This window comes from Trichomycterus rosablanca, chromosome 2 (assembly GCF_030014385.1).
Source record: "Trichomycterus rosablanca isolate fTriRos1 chromosome 2, fTriRos1.hap1, whole genome shotgun sequence".
Classification (NCBI taxonomy): Eukaryota; Metazoa; Chordata; class Actinopteri; order Siluriformes; family Trichomycteridae; genus Trichomycterus; species Trichomycterus rosablanca.
Window position 1 is genome coordinate 49,180,607 of NC_085989.1, and position 27,839 is coordinate 49,208,445.

Genomic DNA, 27,839 nt, shown 5'->3' on the forward strand with positions numbered 1-27,839 from the left:
CCTTTAAAACCATTTGGACCAACCAATTGCTTAACAGGAGCTACAGTGTTGTCAGGTATAAATGCCTTATACCCCTCAAGGACTATGGCACTATTAACTGCAACGTCCCAAATAAAATGTTCACTAAGCTTTTGCACTTGCATCTTTTTATTTCCTACAGTACTTTGCATATATAGGGTATTGCTTTTACAGATCTTGGGACCTGACATTGTCTAAAAGTAGCGCCAAATGACATTTTTAATTTGTTAAAATCTGTACTTAGGTTTCTGAGATTTAAAAGGTCATCACATCACTAATATGCTATGATGTGAGTAAATAAAGATAGAATTATAGTAGATGGGTTAGGATTGGTTCTTATAAACAAAGTACAAATAATGAGACTATTTATTTAACTTCATTTTATCACCTGGGTAGAGTTCAGTCAAGAGCCTTAATGAGTGTCTTCTTTAAGGGACAGGTCACGTTAACTAAATGTAAGCTACAAGCACATTAATGTTATTTAGCAAATATTTATACAAAGAAACTTTTATTACAATTATGACTGAATACAAATCTCAGTAAAGTAATTGAGGGTTTCGGGCCTTGCTCAGGGGCCCAACAGTATATCACACTACAATTTGATGGCAGACAGGATGAACCTGAGATAATTCATGTTTTATCTGCTCAACTCCATTTCATTTAAGCAATAGAACACGAGAGGGACTGTGTTATCACAAATAACATCACGGCTGTGATAACATACTGGCAACGGGTCAGCGGAGTAATACAGTTGTGGTGTGGAAAGGCTGTGCTGTTATCACAAATATCAGCACGGTTAGAACGCTTCTCAACCAATCATATTTGTAAGGTCGGAACTAACTAATTAATTAATAATTATTAATAAACATCCATTCCTGCATTTCAGGCCTGCAACACATTCCAAAAAAGTTGGGACAGTAAAGAATTTACCACTTTGTAATGTTGCCGTTCCTTTTCACCACTTAAAAAAGGTTTTGGCACCGAGGAGAGCAAGTGATTTGGTGTTTCAGCTTTTATTTTGTCTCATTCTTACTGCAAACACGTCTTAAGACGTGCAACTGTATGGGGTCGTCATTGTCGCATTTTTCCTTTCAAAATTCTCCACACATTCTCTATTGGGGACAGATCAGGACTGCAGGCAGGCCAGTCCAGTACCTGTACCCTCTTCTGCCACAGCCACGCCTTTGTAATGTGTTTTTTCCAAAATGCTTAATGCTGATTCACCTGACCACAATACACATTTCCACTGTGTGATGGTCCGTCCTAGATGGCTCAGAGCCCAGAGAGGTCGACGCCGCTTCTGGACATGGTTAACATAAGGCTCCTTTTTTGCACTGTAAAGTTTTAATTACCATTTGTGCAGTAACTCTTTATTGTAGAGCTTGATAAAGGTTTGCCAAAATAATCCCTCACCCATGTGGTTCTCTCAACTATTGTTGAGTGGAGGTTCTTGATGCTGTCTGAGGGATGGAAGATCACAAGCGTTCAGCTTAAGCTTGATTCCTTGGCCTTTATGCACTGAAATTCTTTGCTCATCAAAGACTCTCAGCCTTTCCTGGATGCTGCTTTTGTACCATTATTTGCATTTCCCATACTGTCTCAACATTTTCTGATTTTGGGTTGTATACACATACATTCCACCTAAACTGAATTTAAAAGCTCTGACTGGTTTTATAGTCATCCTTCAACAATCTAATCATTTGAATCCTGTGGGTTTATTAACAAATAATTCCATCCTGAATCAATCAATGAAACTGATCAATGTTTCAAGTCTGAGTCGTTTTGTGACTTGTTTGCACTCCGACACCCTTTGACATCAAGCTTTCAAAAAGATGGTAAGTAGTCTCCACTATAACCACTGAGGAAAGGTTTTGTTTTATCTCAGTCTTCATCTTTCATAAAGTGGTGGCAATCTGGAAGTATAATAAACAACTGAATTAGCATTAACTCGTTTGAATTTCATGATCATGCTAACAGAAAATAGTGTATAAATCAATTATTGCTCCACCTAGACAGCTGCTGGCACCACGTCATGATGGCCACAGGAAAGCTGAGTACTATTATGCACCCAACAGCCAAAATTAGATTTTTTAGTTAGAGTTTTAGGAAAGTTAGAGTTTTAACACAGTGTTTTATTAAAACAATAAATAAACTCCTTGATGTCTGGCTTTTTTTAGTCCTGAAAAGTGAAAGACAAGCCAGACTTGTGATTTAAAAGTTATGAGGTACAGGATGTGGGTGATAAATGCTTAAGGCAAAGTTGGTTTATTTTTGGCTTTGTAGGAAAGCATCATGCTGTATAATTTAATGCAGGCAGCTATAAGAAACAGTGCAGCAGTAGGAAAGATGTGGCACTGCTTGGGTAGATGAATAATCAGGAGTGTGGCTGCAGTTTGAATTAGATGTGGAGGTCTGATGATCAACATTAAAAGACCGACCAGCAGGAAACTGCAGTAGTCTAACCTCAAAATGTCAAAAGACTGACCACAAATTTGGACAAAAAGGGGAAAAGGTCACTGGAGCTCCTCCACATGTTCCATAGTCCAGCTTTATGCTTAGAGACACATTCATGCTAGAACACAAAAGTAGCAGATCATGTGTGAATCTCAGAGAGATGATCTTACCCCAGTATCTTCAGTTTACAGTGATGATTTTCTCCTGAATCTCATAGATTACTATTATTAGACAGATCCAGATCTCTCAAGTGTGAGGGGTTTGATCTCAGAGCTGAAGCCAAAGCAGCACAACCTTCATCTGATACACCACAATGTTTCAACCTGCAGAGAGAACAATGATAAACTTTTCACTCTCAGTTCATCAACTCAGAACACACAATAATTCATTCATTCATTTCATGCAAATGCTACATAAACATCAACACACACACACACACACACACACACACACACACACACACACACACACACACACACACACACACACACACACACACACACACACACACACACACACTCTGTGATGGGGAAAAAAAAAAAAAAAAACCTTAATAAAAAACCTCAGACTGGATTGTGAGTAAGAAAAGAGTTTTAATCTTCTCTGCAGAGAAGAGATAGCACAAACAGTCTCACACAGAGGCTCAGTGTATGTGACAACTGATAAAATACATCTGTTTATACTAATGGTGGTGACCTTGTAGGACAGTGGAAGATTCCACCATTAAAATAAATTTCTTAGCTAGAACATAGAAACTGGTCAAGACCAGCTAGAACTGGGTTTTGGACTTCATACAATGCAACTGATGCACACACGTTCACCATGTACACATTCAGTAACAATTATTATGATGTAAATCATGTGTGATGTTTTTCTTTTTGTATGTGCAATCATCACCTGTCACTTATACAACCCCTGGCAAAAATTATGGAATCACCACTCTTGGAAGTGGTTCTGTCAATTGTTTAATTTTGTAAAAAAAAAAAAAAAAAAAAAAAAAATCAGACATGCCACAAAACTATCATTTTTCAAAATGTCAACCTTCTGGCATTAAGAAACAATAAAAAAAAGAAACAAATATAATAGTTGTGGTCAGTCACAATTGCTTTTTTTAGATCAAGTAGAGGAAAAAAATATGGAATCACTCAAATCTGAGGAAAAAATTATGGAATCACTCTGTAATTAGCAGTTTAAAAACAAAACATCTGCAGCAGATTAGATTTGTTAATTATTCTTCAGTTTAAAAAGAGTGCTTACACCTCGGAGAGCTGTTGCACAAAGCAGATTGTCATGAATCATGGTTCCAACACAAGATATGTCAGTTGAAACAAATGAGAAGATTATAAAACTCCTTCAAGAAGATAAATCATTGTGGAATGTCGCAAAAGATGTTGGTTGTTCCCAGTAAGCTGTGTTTAAAATCTGGACCAAGTACAAACAAAATGGGAAGGTTGTAAAAGGGAAGCATACTGGTAGACCAAAGAAGACATCAAAGCATCAAGATAGAAAACTTAAAGCAATATGTCTTGAAAACAGAAAATGCACAACAAAACAAATGAGAAACAAGTGGCCGGAAAGTGGAGTCAATGTCTGTGACTGAACTGTAAGAAATCACCTAAAAGAAATGGGATTTACATACAGAAAAGCCAAACAAAAGCCATCATTAACACCTAAAAAGAAAAGAACAAGGTTAAAGTAGGCTAAAGAAAAGCAATCGTGGACTGTGGGTGACTGGATAAAAGTGATCTTCAGTGATGAATCGCGAATCTGCATTGGGCAAGGTGATGATGCTGGAACTTTTGTTTGGTGTCTGTCCAATGAAATTTATGAAGATAACTGCCTAAAGAAAACATGTTAATTTCCACAGTTGTTGATGATATGGGCCTGCATGTCGGGTAAAGGCACAGGGGAGATGGTCTTCAATAAATGCCAAAGTCCACATTGAAATTTTGGACGCTTTTCTTATTCCATCAGTTGAAAGGATGTTTGGTGATGACTTCATTTTTCAAGATGATAATGCATCTTGCCATAGGGCAAAGGACGTGAAAACTTTCCTTCAAGAAAACATATAATGTCAATGGCATGGCCTGCAAATAGTCTGGATCTCAATCCATTTGAAAATCTCTGGTGGAAATTGAAGAAAATGGTCAATGACAAGGTTCCAACCTGCAAAGCTGATCTGGCAACAGCAATAAGAGACAGTTGAAGGCAGATTGATGAAGAATACTGTTTGTCATTAGTTAACTCCATGCCTCAGAGAGTTTAAACCATTATAAAAGCCAGAGGTGGTGCAACAAAGTAATAATGGTGCAGTGTTTTCTAATGATTCCATAATTTTTTCCTCAGATTTGAGTGATTCCATATTTTTTTCCTCTACTTGATCTAAAAAAAAGCAATTGTGACTGACCACAACTATTATATTTGTTTCTTTTTTTATTGTTTCTTAATGCCAGAGGGTTGACAGTTTGAGAAATGATAGTTTTGTGGCATGTCTGTGATTTATTTTTTTTCTACAAAATTAAACAATTGAAAGAACATCTTCCAAGAGTGGTGATTCCATAATTTTTGCCAGGGGTTGTAGATTATATACTTTATTTATGTTGTAAATGTAGCGGAACACTGCTAAAAAATGGATCCAGGCAATATTTTATTGTTCTCTTCAGTTTTCTGTTTCTTCCTATGGCCTTCTGTTTATCTTTACTTATTTTTACGACCCCAAAGGAAGAGTCTAAATGCTTTCCCCTCGGAACACCTTATTTTACGACTCTAGAGGCCACACGAGTGTCACAACTCTGACCCATTTTGCTTTTCCCTCCTGGGATTTCCGTTTACAACTTTTGGAGATGCCAGGCATGAATCAGACATTTTGTACGTAAATTATGTGTCCTTCACTATGGAATCCCTGGTGTGGGCTTTCAAAACTCAAAAAAGCTCTAAAGATGCCAAGACAATTTGTTTGTCTTAACTAAAACACACACATCTGGAATTCCCATGACCTGAGGAAGCACTGGAAAAAGAACTAAGCCAAGTTAATTCAATCAAAGATCACTATGGTTGTACTGTCTATGAATTTGCTTCAGACATATTTACCCACATAATTATACTTTCTATGTATCGTTCTTATTTTTTTTAAATAATGTTTGAAACCAAAAATATAGTGTTAAGAATCATGTTTGCTGAATCATAACACTGCTGTATACAAGGATAAAAGGTCATTTGTACTGCATGCTTTAATCACATATGTGACGATTTCTGTATGTTAGACTTGTGTAATCCATGTATGGTTATTTAGATTTTGGTTTATTGTTTAAGTGATATTAAGAGTTAAGTTTTACCAAGGTTTTACAAACTTATACCAAAATTCTAAATTAAAGCAAATTAGAATGTTTCGTCAAAACTAAGGTTTTAGCATCACCTACTGAACACAAGTGGTTAAATTGCATGGTGGGCAGAAACCTTCGTGTCACATGATCTTAATTGGAGTTTAAATCCCATTGGCTGTCCAGGCCCCTGGAGTTAAGTTAAAAAAAAAGGCAGCGAGGCCTTTGGAGAGCAGTGGAGTTACCAGAAAGACAAAGACAGAGCAGAAAAGCAGACCATGTGAGAACAACGGAGGAAAATGGAGTTCAGCACATGGTTCTACAATGCAGCTAACTCAGAAGAGTTAAAGAGTTAAGTCGAACGTGCCGACTCATTTGATTCAGTAGTTCAGTGTTCGTGTTTCGCAAGTTTAGATTTGATGTAAATTGTCTGTGTCTGAACTTTAGTAAACTTTAGTAAAGTTCCTATTAATTTACATTTTCTTACATTCTTACATTACATTTCTTACATTTTCTTACACAGTAATTTACATTACTTTTATCTAAAGCAACTTACAATTATGACTAAATACAGTTTGAGCAATTGAGGGTTAAGGACCTTGCTCAAGAGCCCAACAGTGGTGGTGGTGAGGCTTGAACCGGCAACCATATGATTACTAGTCCAGCATCTTAACCACTAAGCTACCACTGCCCATTTGGCTGCTCAGAGAGAATTCAACTCTTCATTGAATTGCAATAAACTTGCTGACCAGTGATCCGTGTCTGGATATCTCTGGAGACAAGAAAAGGGAAGCACTTCAGTCCAATTTAAACACCTTTGAACCAACAGTTGCTGTGTCACGGCGCCTGGGAGAAGTTCTGTTGGCAGACAGCTATTTCTCCATGGATCAGGGCCTAAACAGAGAAACTGACCGACGTTGAGGTGATTCGGCTCCGGACCCTTCCCTGCAGTTTTCCTTCAGCAGACAGGTACATGTTTTTCAGGTGCTCAGGGTGAATTGTTAGCTTCGCTACCCTGTTTAATTAGTTTCTACTAATAATTGATAGCATACGCTTCAACCAGCCTCTAAATCTCTGGTTTCCACCTACCATTCAATCATACGCTAATTTCACTTAATAGTTCGCCTACAGATTTATACTTCTATCATTACTACTTCATCCTTCATCTCTTATCAGCTATTTCATCTGCTTCTTTTTTCAACTGTGGACAGTGGCGGAGCCAGACAATTTTCATAGGGGTGGCCAGACTGAGACCACTGCTCACACAGGGGTGGCACAGAAACTGTCTGTCTATTTTTTTGTGGCAAGTTGCTGTGGATCTAGTAGTGTTTTGGTCACTCACTCATTTACCTATACAGGAAGTGAGTGCCATGTAGAATTACATCAAGCCTAGCATAATAAGCTTTTTATTTTTTCTCATTTTCCCTGACAAGTAAAAAACTAAAATATAGCCTATAACCTTAACCTTATGAGGAAGAATTTCAAAGATATTCCTTTGCAATACTTTATCATTTGACTGCAAACGTGTGTACTGATGAGACTCATTTGAACCCCAGAACATGCTAGCGTGAATGCATGGAAAACTAATTTTAATTTTCTTTCAACAATATAATAAACTGACCAACACTATTAAGCCAAATCAGCATTGAAAATGGACTTTACTTTTAACAGCCTTCCACAGTGCTGAAGCTTCTTAAAACTGAATATTTTCTTTTAAATGGAAGTGAAAAAAACAAACAAAAAAAACCGCCTAATTTAGAGGAAAACCGCCCAATCTGGCAACACTCAGGGCTCTAGACTAACTTTTTGCACTGGTGTGCCTAACTTTTTTTCTTAGGTGCACCAGCACATATTTAGGTGCACCCAAATTTTCAACCGCATTGCGTTTTACAGGTTCACTTTTTTTTAATACTGACTTTGATTGATATTGATTAACTAACAATCTGGTCAACATAAAGTTCTTTATTTGAAGCACAATTCTACACAAAGGTAACTTACTGAAAAAGTGTTGGTGTTTAAAGTGCTTCACTGAGCTGAAATTTAAACTCAAGATAAATAAAATAAAAAGAAAATCTACATTAAAAGTGCAAGTGTTTTAAGGGCTTCAAACTGCACATCTCATTTAATGATAATAATATTACATGTGGTTAATGCAGTAACGAGACGCATATTATTGACATAGGCTACATGACATGACATTATTACATTTTGAGTCAGTTTGCCGCTGATATTTTTAAAGTGCCTTAAAAAAAGATGAATTGTGTGATATGACGTGGTAAAAGTAACCTGGACAGAACAAACAACATTTAACGTGAAATATAAACACCACACCTGAAGTAAATCCAGTTAAACACAGATACATGTGGAGCTGTTAGACTGGATTTTATGGCTATTTCACACAGATGTTTGTGTGTATAATGGAACTTTAATGATGTTTTATCTCTCCAGTCGAGCGCTGAGCAAATCGGTTATTTACGTCGAGAGTCGCGGTGAAAGCGAAGCGCAAAACTCTTCTCACGTCAATAAACTAAAGAAAACAACAACTGAGACAAACACGTCACGTCTTCTTATCACCGATATTTGATTGATGTTTTTACATTAAAACGAACATCTATAACAGCAGCACAGGTGCTCACACATATTCTACACACTCCACCAGGATATTTCTCTGTGTAATGCCCGCCGGTAATGACGCTGGTCCCGCCCTTCACTATCTCTGATTGGTTTAGATATATAGATATGATTAGATATGGGTTTAATGTGTGTCTGTTGGTGCACCGGAGACTTTCAGAGTCACAGAGACTTTTTTCCCCTGGAACGGCTGGTCGCAGATTGACTGTGGATGCTCGTTCACTCACAGCTGTTGAACTCATTTAGCCGCTAATGTCCACCGTGCTGTTGGTAGTGTAATCAGAGCAGTAACTGTGGCGCATGTCATCATGCACTTACGTAAGCATATCGATCGAATTTGTTTAAAAATCATATCACCGTTATTGAAACATTTTCTATTGCGATATATATCGATATCGAATTATTGTCCAGCATTAACTTACCCTGACAGAAAGGGACTGATATGTTATGAATGAGGTTTTTCCAACAATTTAGTCTAACCAAACAACCAAATGTTGGTGGTGCCTCGTAAAGCTATTAATTATATAATAAAATAATTAAATGCAAATCTCTCCTTTACTCTACATAAATGTGTACTTTAGATTGTATGTAGACGTGTTGTTTCTAATGTTGCACAATAATTTGTAGCTCACATTGCTGCCACACTGTTAGTGTTTGTTAAGGTGCGTGTGTGTGTGTGCGTATGTGTTATTACTGGTGAAACTGGTAAAACTGATGAAACTTGTAATTTATGTTGATTTACTAGTAGTTTAGGTTTTTGGCTATTGGTTTAATACATTCAGATTGTGATTAATATAACTTGCAGTTTGTGTAGTAATTAAGTTTATTGTAGATCAGGGGTCGGCAACCTTTTTTGTACTCTGTGCTGATTACAAAAACATAAATTGAAGATGAAGTACTAAGTGTGCCATGGAATACATCAGTCATACAACACAAACTGTTGCTATGTATGAGACTGTGCGCTCACTGTCCCTGACTTTCTCTGCAAAGATGATCCATTTGTGGTGTATATGAGGTGAACTTTTACCATGACTTAATTTTTGAAGAACACATGTCTGTTTCTTGTACTTTGAAATGATTGATTCCGTTTTGTCAGGATCATCCTTAAATTAGCTTTGGTGCTTTGTCTCAAATTGGCAGAGAGCAGACAGACAACACTTTCACAACACATGGCGCACACACAGCCCGGCCTTTTTGTTAAATAAATCCATACAAATCTGTCCAGTCTTGTTGAATTGAACAAACATCCACTTTTGCGCATTTAGCAGCCATGCTGTACTAAGTTCACACAAAATTGAAAGCTGACTCAACACCATGATTAACCTTAAATAGCTTAAATTACTTAACCTTAACTAGCCATAGGTGGAGGTGACAGAGGTGATTAAGGTGGAGTAATTTATGGTTGTTAAGGTTAATCAAAAGTGAGCATATGGCACAGGGCAGGGGTGGGCACACTTTTCGGCTCAAGGACCACACTGGGTTTTAAAAATTGACAGATGGGCTGGGTGGGTGCATGGCTGCTAAATGCGCAAAAGTGGATGTTTGTTCAATTCAACAAGACTGGACAGATTTGTATGGATTTATTTAACAAAAAGGCCGGGCTGTGTGTGCGCCATGTGTTGTGAAAGTGTTGTCTGTCGCACCTCAGGTGTGCGCTGCCAATTTGAGACAAAGCACCAAAGCTAATTTAAGGATGATCCTGACAAAACAGAATCAATCATTTCAAGGTACAAGAAACAGACATGTGTTCTTCAAAAATTAAGTCATGGTTGTGAAACTAAATAAATATATTCATTCAAACTATACAAATAAATTCACATTCAAACTTTTATTTTTGTGATTAAAAGATGATTTTTTTTTTTATATAAATGAAACAGCAGACTCATCCCATGATGTGCACATTTACACATGTGTGAATGTGATTTTTTTTAATGTATTCTTTATTATTTTTAACTTTGTTTCTACTTGGTGTATCGACGTCTAAACAAAACCAATTCAGCCTTCAAAGCAGCATTTTCAACATGAGTTAATGGTTTATGTCTGATGATTTAAACCAGCCAAGTGGTTAGATCACGCTGGTGCGATAGGCGACTCCAGAGTGGTAGTAGGGTGACAAATGTTTCTTTAAGAGATACGCTTCTCTCTGAGGGTGTGGGTAGGAAGTGCGGTGAAAAAGAAAAAGAAAAATGGGAAGCCTTAAGGTGTAGAAGTACGTGGTTTTCTTCTTTCCAGCATTTATTTAATAATTGTAACTGTGGAAAATGTGGAATTAAAGTTTGGTTTATTTTTTAAAACTCTAAACGTGTGTTACAAGTGGATGATTGTGAAAATAACGACATGGCACGAGTAAACCATCGCCGCACCTGAAAAGCAGGTTTTTACCCCTACAGTTGGTATTAATTTAGTTGATACAATAAATTTACATGATTTGTGAATGTACTTTTGCTGAATTGTGTGTTTTTAATGAATCACTGTCACATCCACTTCTTCCTGCATGTCTGGATCAATAAGTTCATAAATAAAGTCATTTTTATTGAAGACACTGGTGTCAAAACCAGTAAACAGTGTGGAGATTAATGATATGCTGATATGGGATTAGATTTTGAGTATCTGCTTTTATTCTGATGAAAACATTATTATTATTATTAATTATTATTATTATTATTATTATTATTATTATTATTATTATATACAAAATAAATTCTTCTATACAAACAAGTGTGGAATTAAATCTTTTGTTCATTTATGCGGTCGTTATTTATGTGAGCAAAATTAGCTCCACAAAATGCAGCTCAAGACAAAAAATTTTAAATAGTTTTCTATAAAATGTTTAGATGATCTTACCTCAGTTTCTCCAGTTTACAGTGATGATTCTCCAGTACAGCAGAGAGACACTGCACTCCTAAATCTCCTAGTTTATTATGAGACAGATCCAGATCTCTCAGGTGTGAGGGGTTTGATCTCAGAGCTGAAGCCAGAGCAGCACAACCTTCATATGATACACCACAATCACCCAACCTGCAGAGAGAACAATGATAAACTCTTCACTCTCTCAGTTCAGCTCACACAGTTCATTCATTTATTTATGATTCACTGGTTATTATTTATCATTCACTCCTGATCCACCACAATACAGAGCTCAATTTAGAACACTTTACCAATTCATTCATCTCCTAGTAATTTGTACTTTATATTGTATGTTGTTGTATGTAAACGTGTTGTTGTGCAAGAATTTAATTGATGAAGGTTGCAGTTAGGGTTTGATTATTCAGCTCCTGTAATAGCAGGTAGAATCAAGTTCAGAGCTTTGTAGCTAACATTACTGCCACACTGTTAGTGTGTAGGGGTGTGTGTGTGTGTGTGTTTAATACATTTTATACTGTGACCACAGTCCATTTGAATACTCAAGCGTAGGGACCAAAACACTGTGGGGACCTGTGTGCATGTGTTACTGTGGTAAGTCTCACTATTAGAGAATATTTCTTACTGAGGAGCAGATCATGTGTGAATCTCAGAGAGATGATCTTACCCCAGTGTCTCCAGTTTACAGTGAGGATTCTCCAGCCCAGCAGAGAGACACTGCACTCCTAAATCTCCTAGTTTATTATTAGAAAGATTTAGACCTCTTAGGTGTGAGGGGTTTGATCTCAGAGCTGAAGCCAGAGCAGCACAACCGTCATATGATACATCACAATCACACAACCTGCAGAAAGAACAATGATAAACTCTTCACTCTCTCAGTTCAGCTCACACAGTTCATTCAGTTATTTATTATTCACTGGTTAATATTAATTCATTCTTTCCTGATCCACAACACAGAGCTCAATTTAGAACACTTGACCAATTCATTCATTTATTCATTTCCTGGTAATTTGTACTTTATATTGTATGTAAAAACATGTTGTACAAGAATTTAATTGTATTTAGATGCTCACAGGACAGATTGGATTTATCATCCCTCATTAGGAGCTTCATTAGAGACACAGCAGAACAATAATTCCAGGTAAGACATGATATTATTAATAACACTGCTGATGTGCAGGTAGGGTTTGATTATTCAGCTCCTGTAATGGCTGGTAGGATCAAATTCAGAGCTTTGATGCCAATATTGCTGCCACACAGTTATTGTTTATTAAGGTGTGTATGTGTGCATGTGTTACTGTGGTGTGTCTCACTATTAGAGAATATTTCTTACTGAGGAGCAGATCATGTGTGAATCTCAGAGAGATGATCTTACCCCAGTGTCTCCAGTTTACAGTGAGGATTCTCCAGTCCAGCAGAGAGACACTGCACTCCTAAATCTCCTAGTTTATTATGAGACAGATCCAGTTCTCTCAGGTGTGAGGGGTTTGATCTCAGAGCTGAAGCCAGAGCAGCACAACCTTCATATGATACACCACAACCATACAACCTACAGAGAGAACAATGATAAACTCTTCACTCTCTCAATTCAGCTCACACAGTTCATTTATTCATTTATGATTCACTGGTTGTTATTCATTCATTCACTCCTGATCCACCACAACACAGAGCTCAATTTAGAACACTTGACCAATTCATTCATTCATTCATTTCCTGGTAATTTGTACTTTATATTGTATGTAAAAACATGTTGTACAAGAATTTAATTGTATTTAGATGCTCACAGGACAGATTGGATTGATCATCCCTCATTAGGAGCTTCATTAGAGACACAGCAGAAGAATAATTCCAGGTAAGACATGAGATTATTAATAACACTGCTGATGTGCAGTTAATGTTTGATTATTCAGCTCCTGTAATGGCTGGTAGGATCAAATTCAGAGCTTTGATGCCAATATTGCTGCCACACAGATAGTGTTTATTAAGGTGTGTATGTGTGCATGTGTTACTGTGGTGTGTCTCACTATTACAGAATATTTCCTACTGAGGAGCAGATCATGTGTGAATCTCAGAGAGATGATCTTACCCCAGTGTCTCCAGTTTACAGTGAGGATTCTCCAGTCCAGCAGAGAGACACTGCACTCCTAAATCTTCTAGTTTATTATTAGACAGATTTAGAGCTCTCAGGTGTGAGGGGTTTGATCTCAGAGCTGAAGCCAGAGCAGCACAACCTTCATATGATACACCACAATCACCCAACCTGCAGAGAGAACAATGATAAACTCTTCACTCTCTCAGTTCAGCTCACACAGTTCATTCATTTATTTATTATTCACTGGTTATTATTTATCATTCACTCCTGATCCACCACAATACAGAGCTCAATTTAGAACACTTGACCAGTTCATTCATTCATTCCCTAGTAATTTGAACTTTATATTGTATGTTGTTGTATGTAAACGTGTTGTGCAAGAATTTAATTGATGAAGGTTGCAGTTAGGGTTTGATTATTCAGCTCCTGTAATAGCAGGTAGAATCAAGTTCAGAGCTTTGTAGCCAACATTACTGCCACACTGTTAGTGTTAATTAAGGTGTGTAGGGGTGTGTGTGTGTGTTTAATACATTTTATACTGTGACCACAGTCCATTTGCATACTTGAGCGTAGGGACCAAAACACTGTGGGGACCTGTGTGCATGTGTTACTGTGGTAAGTCTCACTATTACAGAATATTTATTACCGAGGAGCAGATCATGTGTGAATCTCAGAAAAATGATCTTACCCCAGTATCTCCAGTTTACAGTGAGGATTCTCCAGTCCAGCAGAGAGACACTGCACTCCTAAATCTTCTAGTTTATTATTAGACAGATTTAGCTCTCTCAGGTGTGAGGGGTTTGATCTCAGAGCAGAAGCCAGAGCAGCACAACCGTCATATGATACATCACAATCACACAACCTGCAGAAAGAACAATGATAAACTCTTCACTCTCTCAGTTCAGCTCACACAGTTCATTTATTCATTTATTATTCACTGGTTATTATTCATTCATTCACTCCTGATCCACCACAACACAGAGCTCAATTTAGAACACTTGACCAATTCATTCATTCATTCATTTCCTGGTAATTTGTACTTTATATTGTATGTAAATGTGTTGCACAAGAATTTAATTGTATTTAGATGCTCACAGGACAGAGTAGATTCATCACCACTCATTAGGAGCTTCATTAGAGACACAGCAGAACAATAATTCCAGGTAAGACATGATATTATTAATAACACTGCTGATGTGCAGTTAGGGTTTGATTATTCAGCTCCTGTAATAGCAGGTAGAATCAAGTTCAGAGCTTTGATGCTAATATTGCTGCCACACTGTTAGTGTTTATTAAGGTGTGTGTGTGTGTGTGTGTGTTTGTTTGTTTTTAATACATTTTATACTGTGACCACAGTCCATTTGAATACTCAAGCATGGGGACCAAAACACTGTGGGGACCTGTGTGCATGTGTTACTGTGGTGTGTCTCACTATTACAGAATATTTCTTACTGAGGAGCAGATCATGTGTGAATCTCAGAGATGATCTTACCCCAGTGTCTCCAGTTTACAGTGAGGATTCTCCAGTCCAGCAGAGAGACACTGCACTCCTAAATCTCCTAGTTTATTATTAGACAGATTTAGAGCTCTCAGGTGTGAGGGGTTTGATCTCAGAGCTGAAGCCAGAGCAGCACAACCGTCATCTGATACACCACAATCAACCAACCTGCAGAGAGAACAATGATAAACTCTTCACCCTCTGTTTATTAATTTATTTATTTATGATTCACTGGTTATTATTCATTCATTCACTCCTGATCCACCACAACACAGAGCTCAATTTAGAACACTTGACCAATTCATTCATTCATTTCCTGGTCATATGTACTTTACATTGTATAAAAACGTGGTGTTGTACAAGAATTTAATTGTATTTAGATGCTCACAGGACAGATTGGATTGATCATCCCTCATTACGAGCTTCATTAGAGACACAGCAGAACAATAATTCCAGGTAAGACATGAGATTATTAATAACACTGCTGATGTGCAGTTAGGGTTTGATTATTCAGCTCCTGTAATGGCAGGTAGAATCAAGTTCAGAGCTTTGATGCTAATATTGCTGCCACACAGTTAGTGTTTATTAAGGTGTGTATGTGTGTGTGTGTGTGTGTGTGTGTGTTTAATACATTTTATACTGTGACCACGGTCCATTTGCATACTCGAGCGTGGGGACCAAAACACTGTGGGGACCTGTGTGCATGTGTTACTGTGGTGTGTCTCACTATTACAGAATATTTCTTAATGATGAGTAGATCATGTGTGAATCCCGGAGAGATGATCTTACTCCAGTATCTCCAGTTTACAGTAAGGATTCTCCAGTCCAGCAGAGAGACACTGCACTCCTAAATCTCCTAGTTTATTATTAGAAAGATTTAGATCTCTCAGGTGTGAGGGGTTTGATCTCAGAGCTGAAGCCAGAGCAGCACAACCTTCATCTGATACACCACAATCAACCAACCTGCAGAGAGAACAATGATAAACTCTTCACTCTCTCAGTTCAGCTCACACAATTCATTCATTTATTTATGATTCACTGGTTATTATTCATTCATTCACTCCTGATCCACCACAACACAGAGCTCAATTTAGAACACTTGACCAATTTATTCATTCATTCATTCCCTGGTAATTTGTACTTTATATTGTATGTAAACGTGTTGTACAACATTTTATTGTATTTAGATGCTCACAGGACAGACTGGATTTATCATCGCTCATTGGAAGCTTCATTAGAGACACAGCAGAACAATAATTCCAGGTAAGACATGATATTATTAATAACACTGCTGATGTGCAGTTAGGGTTTGATTATTCAGCTTCTGTAATGGCTGGTAGGATCAAATTCAGAGCTTTGATGCTAATATTGCTGCCACACAGTTATTGTTTATTAAGGTGTGTATGTGTGCATGTGTTACTGTGGTGTGTCTCACTATTAGAGAATATTTCCTACTGAGGAGCAGATCATGTGTGAATCTCAGAGAGATGATCTTACCCCAGTGTCTCCAGTTTACAGTGAGGATTCTCCAGTCCAGCAGAGAGACACTGCACTCCTAAATCTTCTAGTTTATTATTAGACAGATCCAGATCTCTCAGGTGTGAGGGGTTTGACCTCAGAGCTGAAGCCAGAGCAGAACAACCTTCATCTGATACACCACAATCCCTCAACCTACAGAGAGAACAATGATACACTCATCACTCTCTGTTTATTCATTCATTTATTTACTTAATCATTCATTCATTATTTCATAGTAAGTGCTTCATCTTAGACTTAGTCCACGTCATCAAAAATTTAAATTAAAAAATGTTTTTATTTAAAATACACAATTCATTCATTTATATTCCGCAAATGCTACATGAGCATCATGGTGCACACCAACCACCTTAAGAACAACTTCTTCCCACAGGCCATCAGGATTCTTAAAAATAAGGACTAAATACACAAACTTTCATATTTAACTAACAATTTAATGAGCATTATTAACACTTTTTTATACATAAGGACTCGTCTCACCACCTTAATGCACTGAACTGAGGTCAGTGTGAGGCCTAAATGTAGAGCCCCACTAAATTTCACGGGGAAATGTGCTTAATTTCATGGACCTCTTTTTTTCATCACAGATTTCAGGGATTTTTAAAGAAAAGTATTATTAAATGACATTAATAAATTAAATGATAGAATAAATGAAGCTACAAAACACAGCAACCTTAATAGCTTGTTAAGACCCTCTAATCTGCTTCACATTACCAGACAGGTTCTATTTATGTGATTTTCAGATCCAACAGGTCTGGCAGTGATCGTGCTTGGGTGTGGCTAGTGCAAATCAACCCAATTAGCAACTGAATTTGTTTACCTCGTTGATTTAATGGCAAAATGAGCAAATACTTTTTCATTCAAATACGCAAAAATACAAATATGACTAGAAAGAGGGAAAATTGGGTACAAGAGAGTGAACAGAACAACAGATGTTTGTTTGTTTATTAGAATTTTACCGTCATGTTTTACACTTTGGTTACATTTGGTAAACGGTAGTTACTCATTACACAAGATTCATCAGTACACAAGGTTATATCAAAACACAGTCATGGACAATTTAGTGTCTCCAATTCACCTCACTTGTATGTCTTTGGACTGTGGGAGAAAACCCACTCATGGGGAGAACATGCAAACTTCACACAGAAAGGACCCACAGAAAGGACCCGGACCGCCCCACCTGGGGATCGAACCCAGGACCTTCTTGCTTTGAGGTAACAGTGCTACCCACTTAGCCACCGTGCCGCCCGAAGAGCAGACGAGCTGCAACCAATTGTACATACCCACAACGATAGGTGTACCTAATAATATGCTCAGCAAGTGTAAATAGATGTATGATACATCTGTGTTTGAACTTTTAGTTTCTACAATTTTTATATTGTAACAGTGTAAAACAGATAATAAGTGTTTACTTACTCAGCTTTTCTGGAGGCTGCAACTACAGGAAGGAGATTCAGAATAACCTGATTCTAGTTTCTTTCTGTGCAATATTTCTTCAGAACAAATTCATCGTACTCCTGCTTCTGTGGGTTATTGAACCCTCGTACCTCCGTCACTCGATCTACACACTCAGAGGGGATCTGATCAGCAGCTCCGGGTCGGGAGGTTATCCAGATGAGAGCAGATGGAAGCAGATTCCCATTAATCAGGTTCATCAGCAGCACATTCACTGATGCTGATTCAGTTACATCACACAATCTGTCTGTGTTCAGAAAATCTAGAGAGAAACGACACTCATCCAAACCATCAAAAATAAACAGAACTTTCTGCAAGCTGGACATTTCAGTTTCTTTCATCTCCTTAAAACTGAAGCTGAGAAGATCCATCAGACTCAGTTTTTGGTCCTTCATTAAATTCAGCTCTCTGAAAGGAAGTGGAAATATAAAGTGAAGATCCTGGTTTGTTTTTCCTTCAGCCCAGTCCAGAATGAACTTCTGTACAGAGACAGTTTTTCCAATACCAGCGACTCCCTTTGTCAGTACAGTTCTGATGGGTTTGTCTTCTTCAGATAAAGGTTTAAAGATGTCGTTACAGTTGATTGGTGTTTCCTTTGTTATTGATCTCCTGGATGCTGCCTCGATCTGTCTCACCTCATGTTCATTATTGACGTCTCCAGTGTCTCCCTCTGTGATGTAGAGTTCTGTGTAGATCTCATTCAGTAATGTTGGGTTTTTGTGGTTTGATATCACATCATTCAAACACTGAAACTTCTGTAATAAATGCAGTTTCAAGTTTTTCTGGAGTTCAGTTCCAGCAGATGCAGAATCAGACCTGTTATATGGTGACATAAAAGAACACTTTATATTTTTTAAGGCTTCATTTTTGCTCTATGATACAGCTGCTTGCAAAAGTTTGGGCACACCTGGCAAGACTTAAATGATTTACATTTACTGTCTAAAATTCAATAAATGTACATTTAATTACAATTGGAATATTATTATTTACTACCAGAATCTAGCATCATCATAATATGCTAAATGCTGCCTGGTAGTTTTCATGTATCATTTAATAGACTGTCATGAATTAAATTCTACCTTTCACACCAAGAGAATCTAAAACACTTTAAAATTGATATTGATGATGATGCTCTGTAACTCACCGCTTTTTTAAATGTGGGATCTCCATCTTTAAATGTTAGTAGAGTATGAATAGAGAGGTCAGTAATCCTGGACACACAGCAGAGTCCTGTAGAGTCGGTTCTTTTTAGAAGGAAGGAAAGATGCATTAAAATGTGATAGTGAAGTTTGTACATGATCACATTAATCTTCACTTCTCGATCTAATTTTAGGTGTATTTTAAGAGTGATGAACCCTGTAAGAAAAATATTCTACATTTACACTGGTGAATGATTAATAAACATCATAAGGAACACAACCACTCTGGGGAGACCAGGGTAAGTTCACCAACTGGTACAAGAGTAACAGACCCCCAATCTGCTTCCTCCATTGTGCATGCAAATATAGCATCCTTCACTCCGGAACCCCAAAACTTTCACAGACAACAAGCGATAATTTACTCTCCTCAAACCACACACACGCACACACACACACACGCACCTTAAATTCCAGTGACCTGATTCTAGGATCTGAGACATGACCTACCAGATCCGAAAAAGAACTATGCAAAATTTATTCTACCGTATCGGTACAATTAACTCTGTATCGGTCCGATATTGGCCAAAATCACTAGATTGGATCTCGGAAGGAAAAAAACGTGTAATCCAATCCAATACTGTTGCTTAATGTAAATAACACTCAATGTAAATAACATTTAGTGTAAATAACACTTAACATAAATAACAGTGTAAATAACACTAAACGTAAATAACACGGTGTAAATATCACTTAATGTAAATAACACTAAACATAAATAATACTAAACGTACATAACACTTATTGTAAATAACACTAAATGTACATTACACAGTGTAAATAACACTAAACATAAATAATTGTAAATAACACTAAACATAAATAACACTGTAAATAACACTAAACGTAAATAACAGTGTAAATAACACTAAACGTAAATAACACAATGTAAATAACACTTTGGGTAAATAACACTTAATGTAAATAACACTAAACATAAAGGGCCAGTGATAGTTCAGTGGTTAAGGTACTGGACTAGTAAACACAAGGTTGCCACTGTTGGGTCCCTGAGCAAGGCCCTTAACCCTCAATTGCTCATCGTGTTCAACTCACTGTGTAAGTCGCTTTGGATAAAAGCGTCTGCTAAATGCTAAAAATGTAAATGTAAAATAAAAAACAATTAGTGTAAATAACGTAAACGTAATTAACACAGTGTAAATAACACTAAACGTAAATAACACAATGTAAATAACACTTTGGGTAAATAACACTAAACATAAATAACACTGTAAATAACACTAAACGTAAATAACAATGTAAATAACACTTGGTGTAAATAACACTAAACATAAATAACACAGTGTAAATAACACAACATATAACTCTAAACGTAAATAACACTTAATGTAAATAACACTAAACATAAATAACACTGTAAATAACACTGTGTAAATAACACTAAACGTAAATAACACAATGTAAATAACAGTGTAAATAAATAACACTGTGAAAATAACACTAAACATAAATAACACAATGTAAATAACACTTTGGGTAAATAACACTAAACATAAATAACACTGTGTAAATAACACTAAACGTAAATAACACAGTGTAAATAACACTAAAGGTAAATAACACTTAATGTAAATAACACTAAACATAAAGGGCCAGTGATAGTTCAGTGGTTAAGGTACTGGACTAGTAAACACAAGGTTGCCACTGTTGGGTCCCTGAGCAAGGCCCTTAACCCTCAATTGCTCATCGTGTTCAACTCACTGTGTAAGTCGCTTGGGATAAAAGCGTCTGCTAAATGCTGAAAATGTAAATGTAAAATAAATAACACAGTGTAAATAACACTAAACATAAATAACACTTAACGTAAATAACACTAAACGTAAATAACACTAAACGTAAAAAACACTAAACGTAATTAACACTAAACGTAAATAACACAATGTAAAAAACACTAAACGTAAATAACACTAAACGTAAATAACACTAAATGTAAATAACACAGTGTAAATAACAATTAGTGTAAATAACACTAAACATAAATAACAGTGTAAATCACACTAAACGTAAATAACACTTAATGTAAATAACACTTGGTGTAAATAACACTAAACATGAATAACACTTAGTGTAAATAACACTAAACGTAAATAACACTAAACGTAAATAACACTAAATGTAAATAACACAACGTAAAAAACACTAAACGTAAGTAACACTAAACGTAAGTAACACTAAACGTAAATAACACTAAATGTAAATAACACTAAACGTTAATAACACTAAATGTTAATAACATTAAACGTTAATAACAATGTGTAAATAACACTAAACGTAAATAAGTGTAAATCACACTAAACGTAAATAACACAGTGTAAATAACACTAAACATAAAGAACACAGTGTAAATAACACTAAACGTAAATAACACTTAATGTAAATCACACTAAACGTAAATAACACTTAATGTAAATAACACTTGGTGTAAATAACACTAAACATAAATAACTAGGGCTGGGTATAGCCACTAATTTCCTGGATCGATTCGATTCACAAGGTCCCGATACGATTCGATTTCCGATCGATTTCGATTCAACACAGTTAGGCATATTTGAGTTACATTAACAGGTTTTGTTTAAATATGTAAAGATGTTCAGAGAACGAATGTGATAATTGTACAAAGAACACTCATTATTAAAAATATTTGTGTATTTTGTTTACATAAATAATTAATCCAAAACAGAAAACAGCAACATTCATTTTTTATTATTATTTTATGTCTGACACGCTACAACATTGTAAATGTAATGTAAACAAACACCTGGCTGTTGAACAGCTTATGCCAAGTTTACACTACACGACTTTCTGATTAACACCTGGTCGCTGTAATGTTCACACTACACGACTGATCGGCGATGGGGGGTTTTACACTACACCATCTATCACCAGGGGGAATCACAGGCGAGCTTCTCTGGTCTCCAAAACTACGTTTTGTCACGAAAACACACGTGAGAAGTGATGAAAGGTTTAATGATACCCCGTCCAAACATGCACATCAACAAGCAGCGAGCGATCAAAGTTTGTTCGCTGATGAAATAAATGAATCTGAGTGGATTTGGCAACACGAGCAGCATGGCTTGTTCTATAGTGAGTTGGAGGTTAATAAATATTTTGTTTTGCAGAGAACGATCAGGTCAGAAATACTGTAAAACTCGTGTGCTGATGTATTCTAAAATAAACTATATTATGCTCCTGAACCACACCTGTTTACAACCTCTCCCCTGTGTTTCCCCTCGCCGTTTCACACATTGATTGAGAGCAGAGTTTTGATCGCAGAGCGACACCGAGTTCCTCCCGAATCCAGCATCAACCCGCCGCCGAGCGAAAATCAGTGCAAAAATCGTGTAGTGTGAACCAGTCATAACTTGAGCTTCTGCCATGCTGAACTGATGTGCAGGTCAAATCTCGTTGCATGAAAAAACAGTGGTTGGTCACGCGAAATTAAAGGGGGTAACCATAGTAACAGATTTCCGTGTACACTGTAAAAAGGGGTGTATTTAAAAGATCGATCTCGCGTTTATATGAATCGATATCGGATCGTTCAAATAAAGATCGATTCGAATCGAAAAATCGATTTTATAAACCCACCCCTATAAATAACACTTAGTGTAAATAACACAGTGTAAATGACACTAAACGTAAATAACAGTGTAAATAACACTTAAAATAACACAGTGTAAATAACAGTGTAAATAACACTAAACGTAAATAACACTTAGTGTAAATAACACTTAGTGTAAATAACACTTAAAATAACACTTAAAATAACACTTAAAATAACACTTAAAATAACACTTAAAATAACACTTAAAATAACACTTAAAATAACACTTAAAATAACACTTAAAATAACACTTAGTGTAAATAACAGTGTAAATAACACTAAACGTAAATAACACAGTGTAAATAACAGTGTAAATAACACTAAACGTAAATAACAGTGTAAATAACACTTAAAATAACAGTGTAAATAACAGTGTAAATAACACTAAACGTAAATAACACTTAGTGTAAATAACACTTAGTGTAAATAACACTTAGTGTAAATAACACTTAGTGTAAATAACACTTAAAATAACACTTAAAATAACACTTAAAATAACACTTAAAATAACACTTAAAATAACACTTAAAATAACACTTAGTGTAAATAACAGTGTAAATAACACTAAACGTAAATAACAGTGTAAATAACAGTGTAAATAACACTAAACGTAAATAACAGTGTAAATAACACTTAAAATAACACAGTGTAAATAACAGTGTAAATAACAGTGTAAATAACACTAAACGTAAATAACACTTAGTGTAAATAACAGTGTAAATGACACTAAACGTAAATAACACTTAGTGTAAATAACACTTAAAATAACACAGTGTAAATAACATTGTAAATAACACTAAACGTAAATTACACTAAACGTAAATAACACAATGTAAATAACACTAAACATAAATAACACTTAGTGTAAATGACACTAAACGTAAATAACACAGTGTAAATAACACTAAACGTAAATAACGTAAAAAACATAAATAACACTAAATGTAAATAACACTTAATGTAAATAACACTTAATGTAAATAACACTTAATGTAAATAAGGCCATTCAGAAATTAAAACACACTGATCTAGCATTTTTTTTTAAATCATCTACTACTGCCACATCTAAACACACTGTTTAACAGCATCGTCCAAAGTGTCTACAATTGGAACGCGGTCGACCAATTAGAATTGAAGCAGAGTTGAGATTTTCTGTTAAAGTTCTGTCCCGTTTTTAGATTATTAATTGTTTATCAGGATTTTAACGTCATGTTTTACACTTTGGTTACATTCATGACAGGAACGGTAGTTACTCATTACACAAGATTCATCAGTACACAAGGTTATATCAAACACAATTTAGTATCTTCAATTCACCTCACTTGCACAGCTTCGGACTGTGGGAGAAAAACAGAGCACCCGGGGGAAACTCACGCAGATAAAAGGAGAGCATGCAAACTGCACACAGAAAGGACCCGGACCACCCCACCTGGGGATCAAACCCAGTACCACCTTGCTGTGAGGCAACATCGCTACCCACTTAGCCACTGTGCCGCCCTTTTAGATGATTTAACCCGGTGTAGTTTGTTTTTATTTCATAACACTAATGGATTAATCATTGAGGGTGTGAGAGATCTCCAAGCTGGGACAAGATAGATACATTTGTTAATTTTTTATTATTTAATTGTTTCATTTTTATTCAAATTATTTTATAATTTTTTCGCTGTCTCTTTAAGGTGTAGACCTAAGAGTTGACAGATGTAGAATTTTATATTGAAATGATTATTTATTTGTTAAATACAGATAAAGTTGCACTTTACATTGTATTTTAAATGTTTGTACAGTGCTGTTAAACAAGCCAAAAATGCTGCTAAATGTTCTGTGTGTAAAAGTGAAAATAAAAACAGCAGTTTAGCATCAGTGTAATGTTGTAGGTTCTGTATTTATTCCTTTAGCATATTGTTATTTAGATAGCTAGTTTAACCATGGTGCATTGAGGCGTGTATTATTACTGCTTAGTTGTTTGAGAGGAGAAATGACGGTATCGGACATAATAAAGTAGTATCGAGCCAGTCCTAGTAAAATGTAATAAAGTACCAGACTGAAACAGACAGAATCTTAGATCATTTGGGTCTATTATATTTAAACAGCAGTTGATGAGAAGTTGTAGAGTATAAATATCTAGATAAATGTTATAAAAAATCTAATCTACAGCTAAAGTTTCACAATCCATGTAGTACAAAGTCCTTCTGCTGTAGATTTACACACCATCTATAAAACACATCCACATTCTACTCAGATAAATGTTCTCATGTGTAGCTCTCACCTTTATTCACAACTTCATGTAGAGCAGGGGTGGGCAATTAAATTTTCCAAAGGGCCACATAAGAAACTCGGACTGTTGTGGAGGGCCGGACCAATAAGGTGAACTTAATTCTGCTCAACATTAATTAATTTTATCTTTTTATTTACATTTACAGCATTTAGCAGACGCCTTTATCCAAAGCGATTTACAGTACAGTTACAGTATACAGTCTGAGCAATTGAGGGTTAAGGGCCTTGCTCAAGAACCCAACAGCAGCAACCTGGCAGTGGTGGGGCTTGAACCAGCAACCTTCGGATTACTAGTCCAGTACCTTAACCACTAGGCTACGACTGCCCACTCTTTATGAAAAGCAGTAAATTGTACAGTTCTAATAAGCTGTTAATGTTTGATGTTACATTTAGAAAATTTGAAGTAGGCAGAGTAAAAACATCAACATTATTTCACTATTTAAACAAACAAATGCAAAAACAAATGTGAACAAAATGTGCAGGTTTTTAAACTTTACATTATTTTGTTTTGAGTCGAATTACCTCATTTGTTTTTCAGTTTTTTGTTATTGTTTAATATTATGTTTAAAATCACAGAGCTGGTCCTGACTGCTTCAGCTCTGGATGTGTTAAACTTTATAAAACAGTCTTAGTTTAGTATTTATAAAGCAGTTTAGTTAGAGAAGCTTCAGGTGTGACGCTCCGCATCGTTCATGTTCTTGTATTTCTGTTTAGTACCGTAACAGCGATTTAGAGCCTAAATTCTGATCCTTAACCAGCGTTACATCTGACTTCAGTAAATAAACAATTCAGAAGTTCATGTCTTGTTAAAAACTCCACCGTCAGTCACACTCAGTTCTGTTCGCATTACAGTGAAGCTGATACACTCGCGCACACGCAAATCGAAACTTACGGATATTTAAAGACACAGCGCTCTCGCCAAAATTAATCCTGTTATATTGCATGTGTGATGTACATTTATTTACGTCTAATTTTTAATTGCCACGAACCTCGTGCGGGCCGGTTGGGGATGTCTCGCGGGCCGTACAATGCCCAGGTCTGTCCTAGAGGAACTTTAATGTCACTGTTTCTGTATGTGCGCCAGAAGCTGCAGCTTTTATACAGACGCTTCACAAAATGGTGTCGGTGCTGCGTTAAGGTTTATGGTGGATGGCGGGGCCAGCTGAAGGTGCATTATCACCACCTACTGAGCTGGAGAGTGAAATGGGAAGTGACACTTTTAACCAACACTACCCCCAAGTGTTGTAATGAAAAAAAAAAAAATAATAATAATAATATTAATAATAATATATTACTAAACCGATATGAAAAGAAAACAAATAAAACAATTAGGAAGTCGTCACCAGAGGCAGAGGAGGCTCTGCAGGTCTGCTTTGAGACCACGGACTGGGGAGTCTTAAGTGAATCAGCTGGCGAGGACATTAACAAAATGACAGAATGCATCACTGATTACATAAACTTCTGCACAGACACCATTGTTCCTGTGGTGTATTAATGACGAGACGGCTGCACGCATTTAACCACATTTACTGAAGCACTTGCATAAACAATATTACAACATGCCAACCGGGGCTCGTCTTCTGGCGCGTCTCCTCTGGACATGCGCATATCACATAGAACATATAAAACTACAGAAAGCCCATAAGCTCAATATACCACATCACCTCCCCCTTTACCTTAAAGGTAACTTTTCTAAGACTTAGACATCCCAAATCATATTAAATATATCTCCCCATTTACTTTAAGGTTAGCTTAGTGCATTACTTTAGCCAATTACCTTACATAAAATATATCATTACTATGCATTAAGATTAGAATTATCAACATTACCCATATTGCATAATAAAGTTAACTGAATGCTTTAACTGTAACTCAAACTAAACATCATCACTCAGTCTTGGTAACGTTGAGGCACTTTTGGGGTACGCTGGGAGCGCCTTAGGGTCACCGCAACAGGATCAGGCGGCTCAGCTAGGTCTGACAGTTCAGGTGCTGGGGATGCTCTGAAACTGCTCTCCATCGGCCCGGTCTCCTCAGCAACTTCCTCAGATTGCAGATCTGGAAGCCCCGTAGCATGGCGAGGTCTCAGCTGGTCTCCGTGGCGCCGGTATTCTTGATCCGTCGCTTCTCCGCGGACCTTGTAGGACACAGGCCCTGACTGCTGGGTGATGATTCCTGGGATCCATCTTGGTGTTTCGCCAGCAGTGTTTCGCAGGTAGACTTGCTCGTCAACGTCGAACTGCCTGTCCAACGCTTTTCTGTCATGTCCGTCTTTCTGCAGATACTGCTTCCTCCTCACCGTTTCAGAATGTCTGGTTCTGACATGTCTTTTCAAGAACACATCAGCAGGCGACTCGCCTGTTGTGCCGTTGGGAGTTGTGCGATACCGTAGCAGGAAGTGAGAGACTTTGTCTTAAATGCTCAAATCTTCTCTCGCCAGCTTTTTCATGCCAGCCTTGAACGTTGAGACATATCTCTCGGCTAGGCCGTTCGTGGCTGGGTGCCTCGGGGCACCGGTCGTGTGGAGGATTCCATTTCTCCTCGCGAACTGTTGGAACTCATCAGACATAAAGGTTGTTGCATTGTCTGTGACAATCTGTTCAGGGACTTCATATGATGCAAAAAGTCTCTTTAGTCTGGTGATGGTTGCAGAGGAGGTTATTTGTGTCATTTTGTAAACCTCCAGCCATTTTGAGAATGCGTCAACTACAATCATGAACATGTGGCCCATGAATGGCCATGCAAAGTCAATGTGAAGTCTCTTCCACACATCTCCTGGAAATTCCCACGGGTGCAGTGGCACGTGGCGCGGCATTCTCTGCTCTAGCTGACACATTTCACATCCTTTGCACACTTTCTCAATGTCCATATCAATATGTGGCCA

General features: G+C 36.8%; 2 protein-coding genes across 2 annotated transcripts; both read right to left on the reverse strand.

The window, feature by feature from the left end:
- Positions 1-509: 509 nt before the first annotated feature.
- LOC134301986 (ribonuclease inhibitor-like) lies at positions 510-16,744 on the reverse strand. The gene is made up of 11 exons (XM_062986940.1): positions 16,734-16,744; positions 16,373-16,546; positions 15,665-15,838; positions 14,870-15,043; positions 14,066-14,239; positions 13,372-13,545; positions 12,661-12,834; positions 11,953-12,126; positions 11,268-11,441; positions 2,643-2,795; positions 510-1,931 (listed from the first exon to the last, which is right to left on the reverse strand). The coding sequence occupies exons 1-10, from the start codon at positions 16,742-16,744 to the stop codon at positions 2,684-2,686; spliced, it is 1,515 nt and encodes a 504-aa protein (XP_062843010.1). The 3' UTR covers positions 510-1,931; positions 2,643-2,683.
- Positions 16,462-26,027, reverse strand: LOC134334711 (NLR family CARD domain-containing protein 3-like). The gene is made up of 4 exons (XM_063017146.1): positions 25,945-26,027; positions 19,011-19,110; positions 17,828-18,682; positions 16,462-16,546 (listed from the first exon to the last, which is right to left on the reverse strand). Exons 2-3 carry the CDS (start codon positions 19,034-19,036, stop codon positions 17,881-17,883), a joined length of 828 nt encoding a protein of 275 aa, XP_062873216.1. The 5' UTR covers positions 19,037-19,110; positions 25,945-26,027; the 3' UTR covers positions 16,462-16,546; positions 17,828-17,880.
- Between the last annotated feature and the right edge of the window lie 1,812 nt (positions 26,028-27,839).

Excerpts from the sequence above, each read along its gene's own strand:
- LOC134301986 (XM_062986940.1), bottom strand. Across the intron at positions 15,044-15,664 it reads TGTAAACTGGAGATACTGGA|GTTGGTTGATTGTGGTGTAT; the intron begins GTAAGATCATCT and ends TTCTCTCTGCAG. Across the intron at positions 2,796-11,267 it reads TGTAAACTGGAGAAACTGAG|GTTGAAACATTGTGGTGTAT; the intron begins GTAAGATCATCT and ends TTCTCTCTGCAG.
- LOC134334711 (XM_063017146.1), bottom strand. The coding sequence starts at position 19,036 with ATGGAGATCCCACATTTAAAAAAGCG. Across the intron at positions 18,683-19,010 it reads ATCCCACATTTAAAAAAGCG|GTCTGATTCTGCATCTGCTG; the intron begins GTGAGTTACAGA and ends ACCATATAACAG.